Here is a 19,404-nt window from a genome sequence, read left to right as displayed (position 1 = left end):
TGAGCCATTACGGCCGGTACATGATGTGTATTAGAATAAGATGGCACTTTCTGCCGTACACAAAAACAATGGTGTGAAGACATGAGTGCATTTCGTATCTCGGCAAACGCAACTCTTACAACAGCATCAAACTAATTGTGCCACTAAAGCCAAAATCATCACAAAAGAAAACTGATAGCATGCTCGAACCTTAGAAAATCAGCCCTCCCGTTCTTCAATTCACATGGTTTTTATGCTTATCTCTGCCTACAGCAAGTCTAAATCACATAAAATGGGGAGTAGAGCTAGATTCGGTCAAATCACTTATTTCATTAGCCATTATCTGATTCTATGGAATCAGCCGCAGAATTGTCTATTCACTAACTTCGATGTCAGCATCCATGGAACACATTATCAATATAGTCCGCCCTAAGGGAGGCACAAGCCACATTTAGGCCTATACTTCAAAGAACTAGTCAATGATATAATTAAAGTCCCATTGAAACCATTACAAAGGGTAAAAACTTCTCATTCCCAATCAATGTGGGATTCCATACACCATCTACCTTATCACTTAGTATGGGGTATCACAATCTCCTCCCCCCTAAATTCCCAACGTCATCATCGTAGGTGGCACGGCTTAAGTCTCACATTTCTGGTTGGGATAGGCTCTAATACCATTTGTAACGCCCTAAGGGAGGCCCAAGCCACATCTAGGCCTAAATTGCAAAATGACTAGTCAATAATAGCCCTATTGAAACATTATAAAGAACAAGAACTTCTCATTCCCAAGCAATGTGAGATCTCATACACCACCTACCCTTATCACTCAGTATGGGGTATCACAAGTCTTCAATGAAATTTAAAGACAACAAATTTATATCGAGCATATGAGACAAAGGTTGCTTTGGATAATTTTGTATTGAACTTCTTCTGTATTTCCCTTTTCAGTACTTCATCAGAGTCATCACTAGGATTCAATTTGATAATATAAACTGGTTGGGAATTAGGCATCATTAAGTGAAGATGTATTCCCTTTCTGAATGAAACACTTTCCAGAAAAGAAATTAAATAAAAATACTTCATCAAATGATCTAATAATGTAGTCAAGGGCATAATCTAACAGAACTTTCAGAGCATTAATACACAATGTCCAATCAAGAATAAGATGACTAACTCGGGGGCTAGAAGCTTTTATAGAACAAGAACCATAATTAATCATTCTGAAAAAACAGCTCTCATAAACCAATCATCATTGAAGAGGAGAATCATCCTTCACCTCCACAACTAGTACTCAATAGAGCAGAAAGAGCAAATAAACAAGTAATTCTAGCAACATATTGTAATTTTTTTTTTTTTTTTTTTTTCGGGGAGGGGGTTGGTTGGAGACTTGAAGGCAATACTATATTATTTTGAAGTAGATTACAATATAAAATATTATATTGATTGCATTACACTAACTACTAATTGAACGGCTTCTAAGGCGAGAAAATATTATCCTTACCTCAAACATATGGGATTATTTTGAAGTAGATAACAATATACAAGGAAAGGGAGAGAAGGGCAAATATATGCTGCCAGAAAAGAAGTGTTGAAGCCTCACCAACTGCATATCCCCTCAAGCTGGCAATTGCTCCCAATAAAATGGCACTTGGTGTTGTGTACTGCAACAAAAGAACAAATTTGTACATTGCATCACCGTGGACCAGAAGATTCATCTTATCAGACAAGGCTACTATACCAATTCCAAGCACAGGAAGCACTAAGAGCCTTGCTATGCTTATACCAACTGTAGTTCGAAGCCCAAGTGTAGACTCAATTGGCCCCTCAGCAAGCATTCCCCCAAGAATAAGCAACACAGATGGTACCATTGCACCACCTAAAATCTCTAAACTGTCTGTGACAAAAGATAGTGGAGCATCATATCCAAAGAAAAAAGCCTTTAACTGAGGCACCGTACCAATGATGATGGCTAACAAAGAAGCAATCATCGGGGGTTGAAGTATGTGCCGTATTGGAGTCTGTTCAGCCACAACTCTCATCCTCCTGAAGACTTTAGGCGCAGCTAAACATCTAATGGACCTGGGGCTGTTCCCACCACCTTCTCCCGAAACCTCAATGTCAGGAAAAGAGGTTTGAGAAACATTTGATATGCTATGGAAAATTCTAGCAATAAAGGGTGTCTTGGAATGCTCAGTTTCTTTATCTTCAATGCCTGGCCATTCGGCTTCTACAAGGAGGGGTCTACTGGCATCATTAACTGCTCGTTCTTCCTCAATCTCAATCCCTTCTTCAACTATCTCATAGTACTCCAATGGAGGCTCCATCATGTGATACACAAGGGTATAAACCAAAATCACAGAAACCCACGAAGAAAAAGAGACATAAGCCACCCCTCTCGAATGACAATGGGGTCCGAATGGATTGTCCGCAGTATGACAAACAGATCCAACAATGGCAAGAGGGAGATTGCCTGTATTACCAAACGCAGTCATGATAATGGTGAATCTTTTGAACTGAGGAGGTGGGCGGCAAATAATCACGACCAAGTACCCAAGTAGACAGCCAATACCCGTACTGACCAACACATTAACCGGTATAAACCACCAATGAGCAAAGTTCTCAAGCGTAATGCTTTCACCGAGTTCAGTAAAGATTAGGCAGGGCAAGAACAGAGCAAAAACAAGCTTGCTGAGCAGCTTAAACGTCGCTCTTGGGATTATTTGGGTTCTTGGGTGCGCAAGAACCAGACCGATAACCGTAAGGGAAAGGAGCTTCATTAAAGGGATTATTGCAGTCAGCAAATCTTCACCACTAGACTTCATATTGTTTTGATATAACGCAGTCAAGTAACGCGACATTTTTCCGTATGTATCAAAAACCAACGAATCTTTCTGCAACAGATCAAATCAACAAATTCACGAAAAATCGAATGAATCCAGTAGAGGCTCAGGTTCCTATAAAGCCGACAATAAATTTTGGAGTGCCACCTTACGACATGGATCTCACAGATTATCACAAACCACAATTTCGTTGATCAAAATACAAACTTTAATTTGAGAAATTATCATGAATGGCGGACAAATCAATAAAATTACCATTGACAAGTTTATCACAAGCTACCCCAAATCAAAGAAATCCAATTAGCGAAAAGTAAATGCAACATGGGTCTCTCCACACCAAAAGAGATAAAAGAAAAAGGGTATCGCAGATTTTTCACTTACACAAAGACCACGACAATAATGGGGTTTTCAACTTTCATGCATTCAACAATAACATTGAAAAGAAAATTACTAACTTAGCATAAACTAAACAAGAGACAGAGAGACAGAAGTCTTACCAATTATAAAAGAAATAAAATTCGAGAGATCTGAGGATTGTGGCCGAGGATTTTAATTGCAACGAGTAGATTCGCGAGGTTGGATGCCTTGGATCTAGGCCCACTCCTTAATTGCCACGTCAAAACGAGGAAACTCCCGAGTATCATCTAAAGAGATGCTTTGGGTCCCGGTCCCGAATTCGGGACCCAAATAGTGAATTTTTTTATTTTATCTTTAATTTTTAATTAATAATTAAGAAAATATTTTTTAATAATACTGTAATTTTTTTTTAAAATATTTATGATAATTAAAAAAATACATTAAATTAAATAAAAATTAAAATATACTATTCAGTGACCGGACAAAATTTCGATGACCGTAGCACCGCATCTAAACATCTGTTTTTTTAACTCGGAAGGTAAAGGTATCAGTGTGGGCCTCACATCAAATACACGAAATTGGCTTTTTTTTTTTTTTTTTCTTTTTCTTTTTTTTTTCTTAAAAAGAAAAAACTGAATCACGTTCTCTTTCAAAATACGGATTTATGATAAGATGGTTCGTAAATCATAATATTCAATTTAATAAATTTTTTACAATTTAATCATTAATATCAAGTCAAATGATTGAGAATGAATTTATTAATTTAAATGTAATTAATGGTAACAAATATTAATGCTTATTATTTAATATTTTATTATTATTTTTAACTATTTTGTATTATATTCGTTACTATTTAATATTTTATTATTAATATTTCATATTTTTTTATTATTATTTACAGATAATTTGAGATTATCTCATTATTCAAACGTAACTTAAAATTCTAAAATGTGTTTTTTCTTTGAGAGAATTAGATGTTAAATGATAAGAAGTAATAATTGGTAAAAAAAATAAAAAATAAACAATAAACTTTAAAATTCTTGAGTGTGGTTTGAAGAATTATCCGTGTTAATATACCTAATAAAATGTAGCAACCTCGACCTAGATAAGTTTTTTTAGGACATATCTACACATTCTAATCTTAAAAAAAACAAAAAACAAAACAAGAATATTTAGGTTTCTTGGTCATAAGTGTGGGCTGGGAGGTTTGTAAGATTTTAATTAGAAGGGCCTACGAAAAGTATTTTGTCCAGCCCAGAGGCTTTCCAGCAAGAAGCAGCGCCGAGGGCCCAAATCTGAGACTAATTGTAGACTTGGGGCTATAATTATAGACCGTGCATTGTTCTATGTACTTCTCGTAATTATATTCTCTCTGTCAATGGTAAATGTACGTTTGGATAGAGAGAATGTTCGAGGGTTTGAGAACGTTTGTGAATAGTAATAAGAAGAGATTGAAAAAAGATGTGTATCTCATTGAGAGTGTTTTGAATTATTTAGATGTATAAAATATGTTGGGTTGTAGACTTTTGAATAGAAATGTGCAAAAGATGTGGATCCCATCAATTATAGAATTTATTAATAATAATGGTGAAATGATGATTTTATTTATATATTGTTGAAATAAATAGAATTATTTTTATCAAATGTAGTGCCAACATCTTTGAAAAATATTTTTGCAGATAATTTTTTTTAAAAACATTTTATTCGTATCTAATTAAGCTAAAAATCTTTTTTTCACTATATATATATTTTTTTAAATGCACAGATACGTTTTTGGAATTTTTTCAGCACTCTGGGAGTTATTTAATTAAATCCAATCAAAATTATATTAAGAATTAGAAAATAAAAACAACAGTTTGTTTCATCCAAAATTATTCGAGAATATTGAAATTTTTTAATTCGAAACTTGTTAAAGAAATCCAATTTCTTAATTTTTTTTAACAAGAGATCCTCATACTCCCCGCAATATAATTAAATTTTTTATTGCTAGTATGCTCATATAAGCAATAAAAGTCAATTTCCTTCTTTTACATATATTTCCACCCAACTTCAACATTAGTTCAATAAAACATGAAATATATTCGCAAATAAAAAATCTTATCTTGTAACGATATAAAGCGAATAACTTTTTACAAAACATTTGGCTTTCACCAATTAGAGTCATAAAATACCATCGAATTTAATACAAAAATAACTTGCACTCTAATTCGCCCACATGCTAAGTGCGATTGAGTCCCTTGTTACTGTCATGGCCTGTGCAAATGTATATGACATATCAGAAACACACAACAGATGCTCTAGATGATCTGCAACTGTCTGCCCCTGATAGCGATCTGGATTCATAAATTTACGCAAATATTTATCATTCGGTATAGTGTTGCGAATAATATTATGCATGACACAACATCCAATGATAATATATCGCTACCTGCAAAGCTTGTACTCATTCTTATACCACAATATCTTAAAGTATTTCTTTAGAACCCTGAATGTCCTCTCAATAACATTTCGTGGGAAGAATATCGATAATTAAAATGGTCTTGGTATCCCTGGAATGAATGATTTCCGTGACGTTTAGACCTGTGATATCATACCCTCAAATACGGCGGCATAAATCTCTGAATACATAAAAAGGTGAAATCTACTAAGTAATATCCACTTGAAAAATATAAATATTCCATTAATAATGTTTTGTTCAAAGATTACGGAATACCACTTGTCCAAAAATTAATTACGTACAAATACTTACCCTCAAGAGGCCATGGGAAACGTGTGTTTACACGACTCAATGCATCCATAAATACTCAAGCATCGTGGGCAATGCCCTTCCACTCAGAGTATATGAACGTAAACATCATATTGAAATCACACGTTGCGAGGATATTATGGCTAACTCAATGATGTCGAGTTATATACGTATTAATATCTGCGTATGCACCATTGCATCGATAAAAGTTTCGTTGATTGCACCATAACATTTATTCACGTATATAAGCCAATGTTATTTCTGCATGTATAGTCAGTGAGTGAGATCACACTGCGACAATGTCAACCACATATCTAGAATAGTATTAATTTTGAGGAAAAATTTGTTACCTCGAAACCATGGATAATGCAAGAAAATACAGAACTTCACATGGCAAATGTACCGAGTAGAGATGCACACTGACACATAATATTCTGTCATATTTATTTCGACTTTACGTACACACGGTCTGAGATCAAAGTCGTTGAGGCCATTGAAAAAGATCTTGCAGGTATGCTCCAAATGATTATGTAATAGGTGGGTGGATTTATTAAGTATTGAGTCTTGGTACTCGTGAAGTCATGAATTCTGTCAAAGATGGGTGGAGTCATGCTCCTTAGGTTGGGCAAAGTAATAAATTATGAGGAACTAGCTGCATTACAATACCTACGTATATTTGTAGCTAGTCGGCCAGCTTGATCTATTAATATGATTTTATACTAATTTGCATAGATAATTTGCTAAAGCGATCCTAGCATGAGATTAATTAATTAATTAATTTTTTTATACAATATTCTGACCCATTTTTCTCTTCCTTTTTATAAAGGAATATATATGGGTGACCTGTTTATATTTTTGTTTTGTTTTTCATTTGTCTTTTACCTGGCAGTATTTTTCTTTTCTTTCTTAGCATATATAATGTTGAACATCGACATATACCTATCTTTGTGTCAGAATGTTCTTGAGAAAAGGAAATGCAAATATTAATGGTATAGTTTTTCTTGAGAATCTCCTATATGGAATTAACAATATTAGAAAAGGAAATGTAAAAATTAATGGTACAATTTTTCTTGACAAGCTCCTATATGGAGTCAACAATATTAGAAAAGGAAATGTACAAATTAATGGTACAGTTTTTCTTGACAAGCTCCTATTTGGAATCAACAATATTAGAAAAGGAAATGCAAAAACGAATGGTACAGTTTTTCTTGACAAGCTCCTATATGCAATCAGCAATAATAGAAAAATGAAATACTTCATCTGCAGGTTCATTGTGGAATCTCCAGAACACAAGTTGATTCACATTACTTGATGGCTATGTCCAGATCTTAAAATGACCGAGCATTCTGGGTCCCTCCGTAGTCTTGGCAAAGAATGACAACATGTTCAGATAATATCCACCATTTTTCTTTCCAAGTACATACAAAAAATTGGAAATAAGTGAGATAACTATTTATTTTAATAGAATAACAGCAGGTAATATAGATTAACATGGAAAGAGAACAAAATATTATCTAACATATAACAATGAACTCCCCAGCCACCGTTTTGAATGTTCCTCATAATTGAAAATGCCAAGTCATCTCTTGGCCTATGAGGAACTTGACCACAAAGCAATTCATGAAACGCAAGTTCCATACAAACAATGCATCAAATGCAATTGTCCAGAAAACATTAATCAACCGTCATTAATTAGACATAACTCTTAGCAATATGTGCAACAACATAGAAACAATCCTAGGGCAAATAACAACCAAACTAATAATGCCCAAACAAGTCTGAAGCCAATCCTCATACGTGAAGTCACGGCAACCCCCAGATCCAATCATGTTTGCACTCTGGGGTGATGCATAAGAACATATCCTGTATATTTTCTTGAAGAAAATACATTGATGTTTTGTTATATTGTTTTGTAGGCAGCCGCGGGGTCAATTGCTCCAACAACTTCATACATTGAAACATATTGCTAAATGACACATCTGATTCACTTGAGCCTTCACCATTGCTATGCTTTCTACTAGCACCCTCGCCAAATATCTTTAGCTCCAACTCAGTCCTAACAGCGGTGTTGGCGATCATGACTTCAAGAGCTCTACTCAATTATGTAGAAATGGTACCTCGAACAGGCTCCCTTGCTTTGCGACGAGTCATCCATGAAGAACTCCCTCGTTTCACACCTGGCGCACTTATGTCTGGGCCGGGCGCATTCGTAGCAGTTCCCAGTATAGGACCCCTTGCCCTTGCCTCCTTCTCAAGGCGGTCCCCCTCATCAGACAAGGGGGGGTTCTTGTGTGGACACATAATAGAGGACCCTTGTGGCAACAGATTTTTCGAAAATGGGGCAGAAGATATCATAGTCTAGACTACCATCCCTCTTAAATTTCCTTAAATGGCCATACACCTAACCGCAAGTGATTGTTATGTTTGTACAATAACAATGCACAATAGTACATAAGTATGGGAAATGTTATACTAATTAATAAATGATGACATTTTATTTAAGATGAAAGAAAATGATTACTGATATTGCCCTAGCCCAATGCTCCTTTGTGGCAACAATAGTCTTCGTCTGTTGATTCCAACCCATTCCAATCTGGCTTAGCAAATCAGTGAACAGTCATAACCTCTGTCTCAGCCGAGAGATTTTTCCTGAAATTTGGTTCACATCAACTGACTTCTTCCCAACTTGAGTCATCTTTTCTGCAAGTCTGACATGGTCTCAGTTGATGATTTTCGACCCAACCAATTTCCCCTCAAGGGTCTATTGGTAGAGAATATTTACCAATATTTGCTCCATCCCATCAGTTCATAGTTCGTCGATATTCCGCCTCTCAGGATCCTCCATCAAGTGTTGGTCAATGCAAACATAGTTGTTAGTGTAGCCACAAGTGTCCTAGATAGCCAAACGAATGTGTAATAATAACTCACATATTAGCTTTAACAAGTAAGAATGAATTGATTAGAAAGAAAGGCATAAGTATTTATATTCTAATATGATAATGTAGCGAATGTGATAAAAACAAAACATAGGAAAATGGTCTTTTGAAGTAATAGTCATACCTCCATCAGTGCACGCATGGAAGATCTCAACCAATAGCGTTGTAATAAAGATAAATGAAAAAAATCAGCAACTGCCATGATTAGTAAAGAAGTTGGGAATAAAAATTGAATTCATGAAAGCTAGCTAGCAAGTGTTAACATCGAAGTACGTATTTATATAATCTGATAAGCGACATAGATCAATAATTGAGCTAATTAAGACATCTCACCTTCATATATATATGTGTGTGTGTGTGTCAAAAGTGTGTGTGTGAGAGCAATAATGACATTATTTTATAAGGATTAATAACGTATTAATTGAGGTGGTAGCTTCAGTTGGTCTTGTGTAAGTTATGCTACCTTTATCTCTACCACATGCATTTATAAATATGATATCTCTAAATAGAGTGCCAAAGCGAACTACACGTAATTTGAAATGGTGGGAAAAGACAAAACAAAGGTGCAAGCAACAACGCAAGGATTTGTTCCTTGGCTAACTCGAAATTATAGTATTGCTTCTCACCCAATGCTTTATATTAAATACCATGCATCAAATGCTACTCTTCTCAACCATTATGTTTTGAATGTCTCAGTTAACAACACAACATTCATGCCAAAATTATCTTTATTTTCTGATTACATGCCTCCAAAGATATTGAAAATGTTGCACTCCAAGTAAGAAAGACACTGTATCATAAGTAATGGGGACACCATGATGATTACTATTTGTATGCATGATGAATGAAGAAAATGTAGTATTGAAGTGCGAAAGCGAACTCCAAGTAAAATGTTGCACTCCAAGTAATATTTGTATGTATGATTAATGAAGACAATGAAGTATAATCTAACACCTAAATGAACAAAATGGTTGTTAAAGTAGACCAGAAATGCATGGTTGAGATAAAGGATGATTATGGATAAAAGTTATGCTTGGTTGAATGGAAAGTGGAGGCTTGGAAAAGAGAACTTTATCTCTTGCTTCCTTCCACAGGCCCTCAAAGTGAACGAGTAGAGAAAATGATGATCTAGATGTTAGAAACGTGCAAGGGATTGTTCGGGCATATTATGATGGAAATTGGTTGACTCTAATTTAATAGTTCATAAAGCAAGCCACATTAATGAATATTCTATATATATATATATATATTCATCAAATATTTTTATTTATTGATTATTAACATATATATTTTAACATACAGTTTTTGTGTTAATCAATAAGCTTATGGATAATTTAGAATAATTAGTTAATAGCAATTTTAAATTAGTGCCAATCATAGTCTACACTCTTGATTAAAAAAAAAAATTTGGGATTTGTATAACCTTAAAGTTGAAGTACAACATCGTAACAAAAACAAAACAACAAGATAACGCTAGAGGGATTTGGAAACTTTTCATGTCATAAGGGTTGGGATAGTCTAACCAGGTAGAGAAACAAATAGTAGTGTAAAAATCAAATAAATCAATTACAATAGTTTCTGCTAACAAGTAGAAATAAAAAAAAAAAAAAAAAAGTGTCATGCTAAATAGTACCTGGAAAACTAATATCAGTTTGATCTCATTCAAATCATTGTTGGTGTTTCTACTAATGTTCACAGTGCAGGGGATACATGGCCAATAAAAACAAAAATTTTCGTGGGTAGTCCAACTTATAATTTGCATTTGATAAAAAATATCTTGTTTCAAACAAAATAGGTCTTTCATGTTTGGCCTTCCAACATATATAAAAATAGTGGTTGGTATTTCTAACGTGTTGTTTAACTTAATACGCTCAACAAATACATGCAAGCACTTCCCACTCCTATTATGTGAATCCTCGGTAATAGGTACATTTTTACCATTATAACAGAACAAAAGGTAAAATATGAGTTGTTGAATCCGGTGAGTACCTTGAATGAGCGTGTTCTCGGCCCCGTGATGAAGGATTTACTGAGCAATCTTAGGGGTTGTTGTGATCGATGGGTAATGCAAGACACGCAGCTACATATTGTGCCTTTGGCCATGGCTGCCTTATTCGAGAAATTTGGGAAAAACTTAGCTCGCTGGTTCACAGTAGGGCTGCGCATGTCTAGTTGTAAAGGAATCTTCCGTAGCTATCGAATTTTCGATGTAAAGGCTAGGAAAAGACTGTATTGGATTGAGGAACTGTGTTATTGGTTTGAGTATGTGGTTCACTGTCTTCAATTGCAATGACAAGTGAATTTGAGTTGGTTTCTTGATCATTGGATTCCAATGGTTTATCATTAAGAGAAGTGGGAGAAGGTGAAGCTTCCACATTGAAATCAACCAAGGAAACATTAGAAGGAATGTGCATTTATGAGTGTTGAATTGAATGACTTACTACCTGTGAGAAGTACAAGTTGCTAGAGGGCCAACATCTTTTGCAGAGGCAATGCTTGAGATCGAAGACGTCCAGTCTTTAGCTGGAAATGATTGTTCATCGAAAACAATATGTCTACTCATGATTATTTTGTGAGACACAAGATCAAGACATCTGTAACCTCTGTAATTGGAAGCATAGCCAAGAAAAATGCACATTTTGGATCTATACAACAGTTTGTGCTAATCGTAAGGACAAATGAGAGGAAAACATGAACACCCAAAGACTTTAAGAAGAGTGTAGTCAAGTTGTTTTTTAAGTAACTTGGCATAGAGGGATTGATTGTGCAATACTATTGTGGGTAACCTATTAATGAGGTAGAAAACAATGTTAAAAGTATCAACCTAATATTTTGAGGGAAGTTTTGATTGAGCTAGAAGAGCTAACCTAGTCTCTACTATATGCCTATATTTTATTTCTGCTAAGCCGTTTTGTTGAGGAGTATAGGGACATGATGGCCTTCTCGTGATGCCATTTGATTCAAGGCATTTAATGAACTAGTTTGAAGTGAATTTACCTCCATCTGATTGAAATGTTTTAATTTTGGTGGCTAGCATATTTTCATCCATACATTTGAATTTAATAAAGCATTTAAATGTTTCAACTTTTGAGTGCAAGAGGAATATCCAAGTGAATCGAGAGAAGTTGTCTATAAATGTCACATAGTATTTGTAGCCATTATTAGAAATAATAGGTGAACTCCAAAGATCATAATGTATTATTTCAAGAGGTGCAGATGTTACATTATCTAATACAGAAAATGGAAGAGATTTAACTTGGCTAGTTAACAAGATTCACAAAATGAATTGTGTTGACTAGACTGAGTAAAAGAAAGCTGAGCAAGACTTTTTATTCTATCAAAAACAAGGGAAAATAGATGTCCTAATCTTTTATGCCAAGTGGTTGAATCTGTTGTGACTCTAATGAAAGTCGTGATTTTCTTGACTTTGTTTGATGATTTGGATAGGTAGATTGGATAGAGTCCATCTTTACCTTGCCAAAGCAAAATAGTCTATCCCGTACATTTATCATTCACAAAATAGTGGGAGTCAGTCGAAAAGAACCAACAAGAGTTGTCAGTACAAAATCTTAGTATGGATAATAAATTTGTAACAGTAGAAAGGCAATAGAGGATGCTATTCAATTTAAATGATTTATTGGAGTTATGATGAAGCACAATGAACCTCTATTGGAAATAGACAAACCTGTACCATTACCTATGCTACCTCTTCATCACCTTTGTATGGTTCTTGAAGGGATAAGTTTCCCAAAGCAACTATTACATGGTTGTTGGCATCGCTATCTGCATACCAAGGCTGCTCTTGAGTTTCTTTTGTTGCACAGTTGACTCTAGCAGCCATAACAACAAGATGGGCTCGTGGATGTTTGCCTTGATACTCAAAATTTAAACGTTGGTAGCAGTCTAACAAACGTTGGTAGCAATCTAAGGTTTGGTGATAAGTTTTTCCACAAATTTGGCAGGGGGCCGATTGATTGAATCACCATGAAAAGGATTTTTGAAGGAGTCGATGTTGTCCAATCTTTTTTGGTTATGTTTAGAGCGATTTTTGTTCTGTCCTGAAGACTTCCTTTTGTAATGAGAACAAAAGTACTTTAGCTTATGAGAGTAGAGTGCAAAGTTACCTTAGTCAGTGTTAGAAGGTTTCTAATTTCCCAGTAGAGCCTCAAAGTTGAAAAGTTCTACTTGAAAGACTTGAAATGACATGGAGAATGCTCGGGTGGCAAAGTTGAATGATGTTATGAATGCTGTGTATGCAGGGTTGAGTCCACCAAGAATGTAGGAAATTAGATCATCATCTTCTACTGGCTTTCCCACAGCCATCAGTAGATCAGACTAGGATTTGGCCTGATCAAGATATTCAGAACAAGTTCAAGAACCTTGCTGCAATGTTTGAAGTTGGCGTTTTAGATAAACAACTCTAGATCTTGATTGAGACACAAACCTAGAAGTCAAAATGTCCACACTTATTTTGAAGTGTTCAAACCAGACAAAACAATGCTAGAAAGTATGGTAGTAAACCAATCAAGGAGATACTGGTCTTTCTTTTGCCACACAGTGTATTTCGATTTGATTATAGTGGTTATTTTTCCATATTCATCAGAAAGGAATTGGGGTGGGCATGGTTCTAAGCCATCGACAACACCCATAAGTTCATGGCTTTTGAGATTGGGCAAAAACTGTGACATCCAGTTTAAATAATTTGATCCATCCAATTTAGTGAAAATGTGGTGTGTAATGGTAGGTAAGGTGAAAGTGGTTGTGGTGGGTGCAGTAGTGTGATATGGGAAGATGATTTCATATTCAAAGTAGGATCAGAGGAGCCATCCTAGGACAGCTCTAATGCCATCAAAGAATACAAAGCATACTATGAAGAATAATTTGGTTTTTGCACTGTAGAACCAGCATTGCATTGATTCTAATTTTATACAAAATGCAGTGTACAAGAATAAGGAAATATACAATCAAGAAAGTAACTATGAATATTTTAGATCATGTACAGCTACATACAAATCTAAGTATTAATGCAACAAGTCAATGGTTGGATATTTTCTTGTGTGTTTTGATCTGCAATGGGGTCCTTTGATTTAGAGATACTACTTTGATGCAGAGATGTTATGATCTTGTTGCCATAGCTGGAGTTGGAGTGTTGATCTGCATATCTGTTAACACTATTTAGCCTAGCTTGTGGACTTCATTTATTAATTTTGAATTTTAACATTAGTGAATATATTTCAGTGTTTTTTTCTCTGTTTCAGTGTTTTGCATCTTCTCTCAATCTCAATGCATAGTTTTTGTTGATTAACTAGCCATTAGGACAATCATCCTTATTCTATCTGGCGTCAGATGGCATTAGAGATTTAGTGTTTTCCTGAGGTGATTTATCTTCAACTTTCATGATTGGTGGTATAGGTTGTGGTCGAAGTGGGCAAGTTTTGACTGAGGAAGCCTGTCACCGTGATCATAACTTATAGGACGTGATGGTTTTAGATTTGTAAAAACAGAAAGCGAAATTAACCCAACATCTAGAGGCGCAAAATCTGGAGGATCAAATATATGATCATGAGTCTGACTCCAGTTTTGAAATCTCATATAACATTCGTGCTCTATTTTGGTAGTACTGATCAGGAGGAATAATAAGAAGACCATGAACATTCTTCCATAGAGTGAAACTCTACATCTTTCTACGATATCTATCCTGATGAAGATGATCTAGTGGAGGATAAAACTATTTTTATTGAGAATATAGAAAATTTTAAAAAAGAAAAGGATGAAGAAGTTTTGAAGTTTGAAGATGAAACAACTTTTGACCCAATTAAATATGCTGATTTTCTTGGACTTGAGGGTTTTTTTTTTTTTTTTTCAAATTCTCCTATAAAAAAATGTTGTTTTTGGATTTGAGATGTGAGAAAAGAAACTTGATTTTGGAGTATGATAGATAATCATCTTTAGTCTCTTTGGCGTCAACTTCTTTTTTAAGAAATAAAATTTATAAATTAATATGATTTAATATGATAAGTTAAATTATAAAAATCTTTTTACTATAAGTACATCTAATTTATCATATTGTCACATCAGTTTATAAACTTGTTATTATAAAACTTATTTATAAATCTAGCATTTTCCTACAAATTTAAACTTGGTTGGCACGTCTTCCGCTATCCTTTCACTTTGATTCATCTATCCAAACCAAACGTGAACAATGTATATAACATCCTCTACACACATTAACAATGGATGTATATGCAGATCGAATCCAAAAATCTGCTTATCTGAGAACACAAGAAATTACTGTAGTTGTTTTAAAAAGATTTAAATTAAGAGAGAGAGTAATAAAATTTATGAATGTTTAAATAGTAACTGGTTTAAATACAATATTTTGCCAATTATCATACAAAATCAGCTCGTATGGATAAATTACTTCATTGTTCTATATATGCATACATTATTTATCTATGATGATTTTAATTAGTAAACATGCAGTGGCATATGTTTACTTGGTATATATTTATTATTTACTGAATTGTTGATAACTCATCTATTTATTTTTACTATATTTTTAAATAATCTTGATAGTTCAATTAGGAATCAAAAATAGGAAGCACGTGCATGATTAATTTAGCTGTTAGCATAGTGGATTGCGTACTAAAGAGTACTATAATTGTTGGATGGTCTTAACCAGTAGATTTGTCTTGTTCCGTCCATTAATTGGGTATTTTGAGAGATTGACATTATTATTAAGACTTTGTGGAATTGTTGATTTATTACGTTGGATTATTTTATTGATGTCAATATATACACTTACAACTATTTTTATAATAGCGCTTTTAAATTAAGAATATTTTTATAAAAAATCTTGCATTTAAAATAAAATTACATAAAAATTGTATCTATATCATTTTTATCGTAATATAGAGAAAACCCCCTAATATTGTTTTTGATGTTCGAGTACATATTCTATATGGACTTGGGGTAGTAGGTTGCAGGACATGACTTATATTATATTTTTAAATTATATATATTTTTAATATTTCTTTGTTTTTTTAAAGAAAACTGTAGACATTCATTCATAAAGAAGATAATTACATAATTCATTGTAGATCAATTACAAGGCAGCATCTATAAGAACTCTAGAGTGAATAAATTTTGGGCAAGAATGCCACCATTGTAACATATCATCTATAATGTCTTGCAAGTAGGTGGGCAGCTTCATTCTCTTGGCAACCAATATGGAGTACATCAAATGGTACAAATCGAAAAAGAAGAATTTGAATTTCTGCAATCATAGAATCAGATTAAAATTGAGGGGTTAGATAGATTATATTCTTTAGAATGAATGGCTTCAACAATAGTAAAAGGATCTCCTTCCAAAATCAGATTAATCACACCCAAAAAATTAACTGTAAACCCCTCATAGCTGCTGCTAAAGCTTCAATATCATTAACTTCAAAAATATCGTGTTCCTTATGATTGGAAGCCATCAAAATAGTTCCATGATCAACTTGTAAATGATTCTAATACTAGCCGATGCAGACGAACGAAACAAAGCACAATCAAAATTAAGTACTTTCACCATACCTTGAGGAGTAGGAGCTTTCTAAGAGAGCAATTTTTATTTATACACCACCACCACATGCTAAATCTTCATGTGAAGATAACTTTCAATAGTCGGAAAGCAGTTATCAGCTACTTCTAAAAGAAAGCAATTAGAATTCTAGAACACCTATATTTCCAAATATCGCATGAAATAGTAAGGAAAATATGAACTAACTTAAAGATCAAATTTAAGAAATACCCATACTACCTTGAAACGCCCAACTTGTTATATTATTTTACATAAGATTAAGAAAAAATCTATTTATCATCCTAACTCTCATTATCTTCTCATCATCTCATGATGCGGTATTAAATGATAGGTTTACAAGTGAAATGTAGTAAATAATTTTTAATTACCTAATACCACATCATAAGATTATGAAAAGATGATGAAAGTTAAGATGATAAGTAGCATTACTCAAATAATATCTAAGATTAATGTCTTACGTGTTTGAGAATTATAGAAAAAACATAAACATAGCTACGATGCATAACCATTTTGTCATAGATCAAAATAATTTTTTTTTTTATATGACTCACATTTTTATAAAAGATTTGTATAAGATTTATATATTTGAAAGTTGTATATAACGTTATTTTATAGCACCAAACAAAAGAAAAGAAAAAAAAAATTTATGAAATCATGTGTTGTTATGATTACCTTTCAATTTACTCGTATTGAAAATAATATTTATAAGAAGAAAAATTAGAAATAAAATATTTCAATACAAAAATATTAAGATATTTTTAACTGAAGTTACAATTGCTTATAAGTACGATAAAGCACGATAATAAAAACTATTTTAGCCAAATATTTAATAAATATAATGCACGAACATTCACTCGGCATTTAGTTAAAATATATCCTTCTATATATATATATATGATAAAAATTTTATTATATCATTGTTTATTTTTACATTCTATATTTAACAGTGTTTTTTTTAATAAAACATAAAATGTGAGATAATAAACACCGAAGAATTATTCATATTAAAATCACTCCTGCCACTGGTATGAAAGACAAGCGTGAATGATTACGCAGAACTAAGTGAAATGACAAGACATGGGTACTTCAGGTTAGAGATTCCCGGATTCTTAGTTCTGTGATGAGTCCAACACGGTACGAGACTGTGAGTAAGACTGCGAGACATAACAAGTCATCCAACACATCACTGCCTCTAAAGAACGAGCTTCTGCATAATCTGCCAAAAGTAGAAATGTTTTTTCGCCCAGAACTTTGAACGATGTTGTCCTTTCTAATTTATCTATGGTTGGAAAGGAACTAGCTTGGTTTGGTTGGGATGAAAATCAAACCAATAGCCATATATTTTGATAGCGGCTGTCTGTCAATCATGCACTGCATGGCTTCCAGGAGCCCTCAGGGCTTGGGATTGTAAATGGGAAAATGACTGGTTTTTGTGATGAAACTGGCCTGGTTGGGATTGAAATCCAATCATGGGTAGGTAAGCATGCAGAAGCCAGGCTGGAAATGGGGAAATGCCCTGCCCCTGGGGACTGAAGTCGGAGAGCATGAGCTACTTTTAGTTGGGGTTGGGAACAATATATAGCAGGTAGATGTCATCGAGTACATATCTTTTGTCGATCTTCATGCATGAGCTGGCCTGTAAAAACTAACATATTGGATGGAGAAATGATAGCTCGCCAGCGCATGCACCCGGTAAAAATAATGATAATCTACTTTACAATATAATATCGTTATGATAGATGTATATTAATGATTGTAAATTCTTTTTTTTTTTAAATAATGTCTATTATTAAAAAATATATTTTTTTCACATAAATTTTAACTTTTTTTTTTTAAATATATGAAACTTGTACACTTTAAAATTATAAATATAATCTCTCATTTTACAATTAATGTTGGAATCACCACAAAAAATATATGGAAAAACTCATCTCAACTTATCTCAATTCATCTCATCTCATCATTACAATTTTCTTAAATTTCTACACAAAATATAATAAACAATTCAATTTTTTCAAATTTTAAAACAACTTTTTTAAATTTCTGCATAAAATATAATAAATAATTTTATTTTATTTTACTATTCATAAACCATCTCAATCCATCTTAATTCATCTCTAATCCAAATCACTCCTGATTAAAAATCATTAGTTTTATTTTTGGGTTCAAATCTCAAACATTTTAAGACAATAAATGACTTGGAAACTTAAATATTGCTGACGTCCAGTCTTAATTTATTGAGTTGGTTAAGAGCAATTCCAATGAATTCTTTATTTTATTTTTTAAAATATATCATCAAAATTTATTTTTTTTATTTTATATATTAACTTTTACAATATGTCATCTATCAGCTTATCTATTTTTTCTCTATATCATTTAAATATTTTTTTTATTCTTTTTAAATATTTCATTTCTACCAAATAAATTTACAATATCCATATATCTTTTTATATTTGTAATTTATTTTTATATATGATGTAAAATAATTCAGTCCTATACACGTAAAACAAAAATATAAAAACCAATAAAAATTTAAATCAAATGTGAAAAAATTGGTTTAAAAATAATTCCAAGATATTTTTTAGAAGAAAATGAAATATATGTGTTTTAAATGATGAACAATAAAAAGAATTTGCTTACATGATAAAAATCAAAGTAAATAAAAATGAGGTAGTAAATGAGTAAATGAAATATCAACAACAAAAAAAATTTTACAGGATGAACAGTACCCACTACATGTAGCGGGGTACTGTAGCTAATTATATTTTACATAATCGGATGATGCTTCTTTTTAGAACAATTCTTTAAATTCTTTACATTTTTTGTATAATACAAAAGCCATTGGGAGTGTTCTAAGGTTTGGAACCTTTGTATATAACAAAAACAGGTGGGGCTACTCTGTCGCCTCACCTTTCTTGCTGGTACTGCTCAGGCATTTTTTTTATTTATTTAATATTT

The 19,404-nt window shown here is 33.2% G+C and overlaps 1 protein-coding gene across 1 annotated transcript; it reads right to left on the bottom strand.

The window, feature by feature from the left end:
* Positions 1 to 1,193: 1,193 nt before the first annotated feature.
* LOC121257996 (protein PIN-LIKES 2-like) lies at positions 1,194 to 3,470 on the bottom strand. The gene is made up of 2 exons (XM_041159306.1): positions 3,320 to 3,470; positions 1,194 to 2,873 (listed from the first exon to the last, which is right to left on the bottom strand). The coding sequence occupies exon 2, from the start codon at positions 2,838 to 2,840 to the stop codon at positions 1,485 to 1,487; it is 1,356 nt and encodes a 451-aa protein (XP_041015240.1). The 5' UTR covers positions 2,841 to 2,873; positions 3,320 to 3,470; the 3' UTR covers positions 1,194 to 1,484.
* Positions 3,471 to 19,404: the final 15,934 nt, after the last annotated feature.

Source organism: Juglans microcarpa x Juglans regia, chromosome 3S, assembly GCF_004785595.1.
Source record: "Juglans microcarpa x Juglans regia isolate MS1-56 chromosome 3S, Jm3101_v1.0, whole genome shotgun sequence".
In the NCBI taxonomy this organism is placed as follows: Eukaryota; Viridiplantae; Streptophyta; class Magnoliopsida; order Fagales; family Juglandaceae; genus Juglans; species Juglans microcarpa x Juglans regia.
Note: the sequence above shows the minus strand (reverse complement) of the source record. Positions and strands in the feature narration are given on the sequence as shown.

Coding starts and splice junctions, on each gene's coding strand:
- LOC121257996 (XM_041159306.1), bottom strand. CDS start 2,840: ATGTCGCGTTACTTGACTGCGTTATATCAAAACAATATGAAGTCTAGT.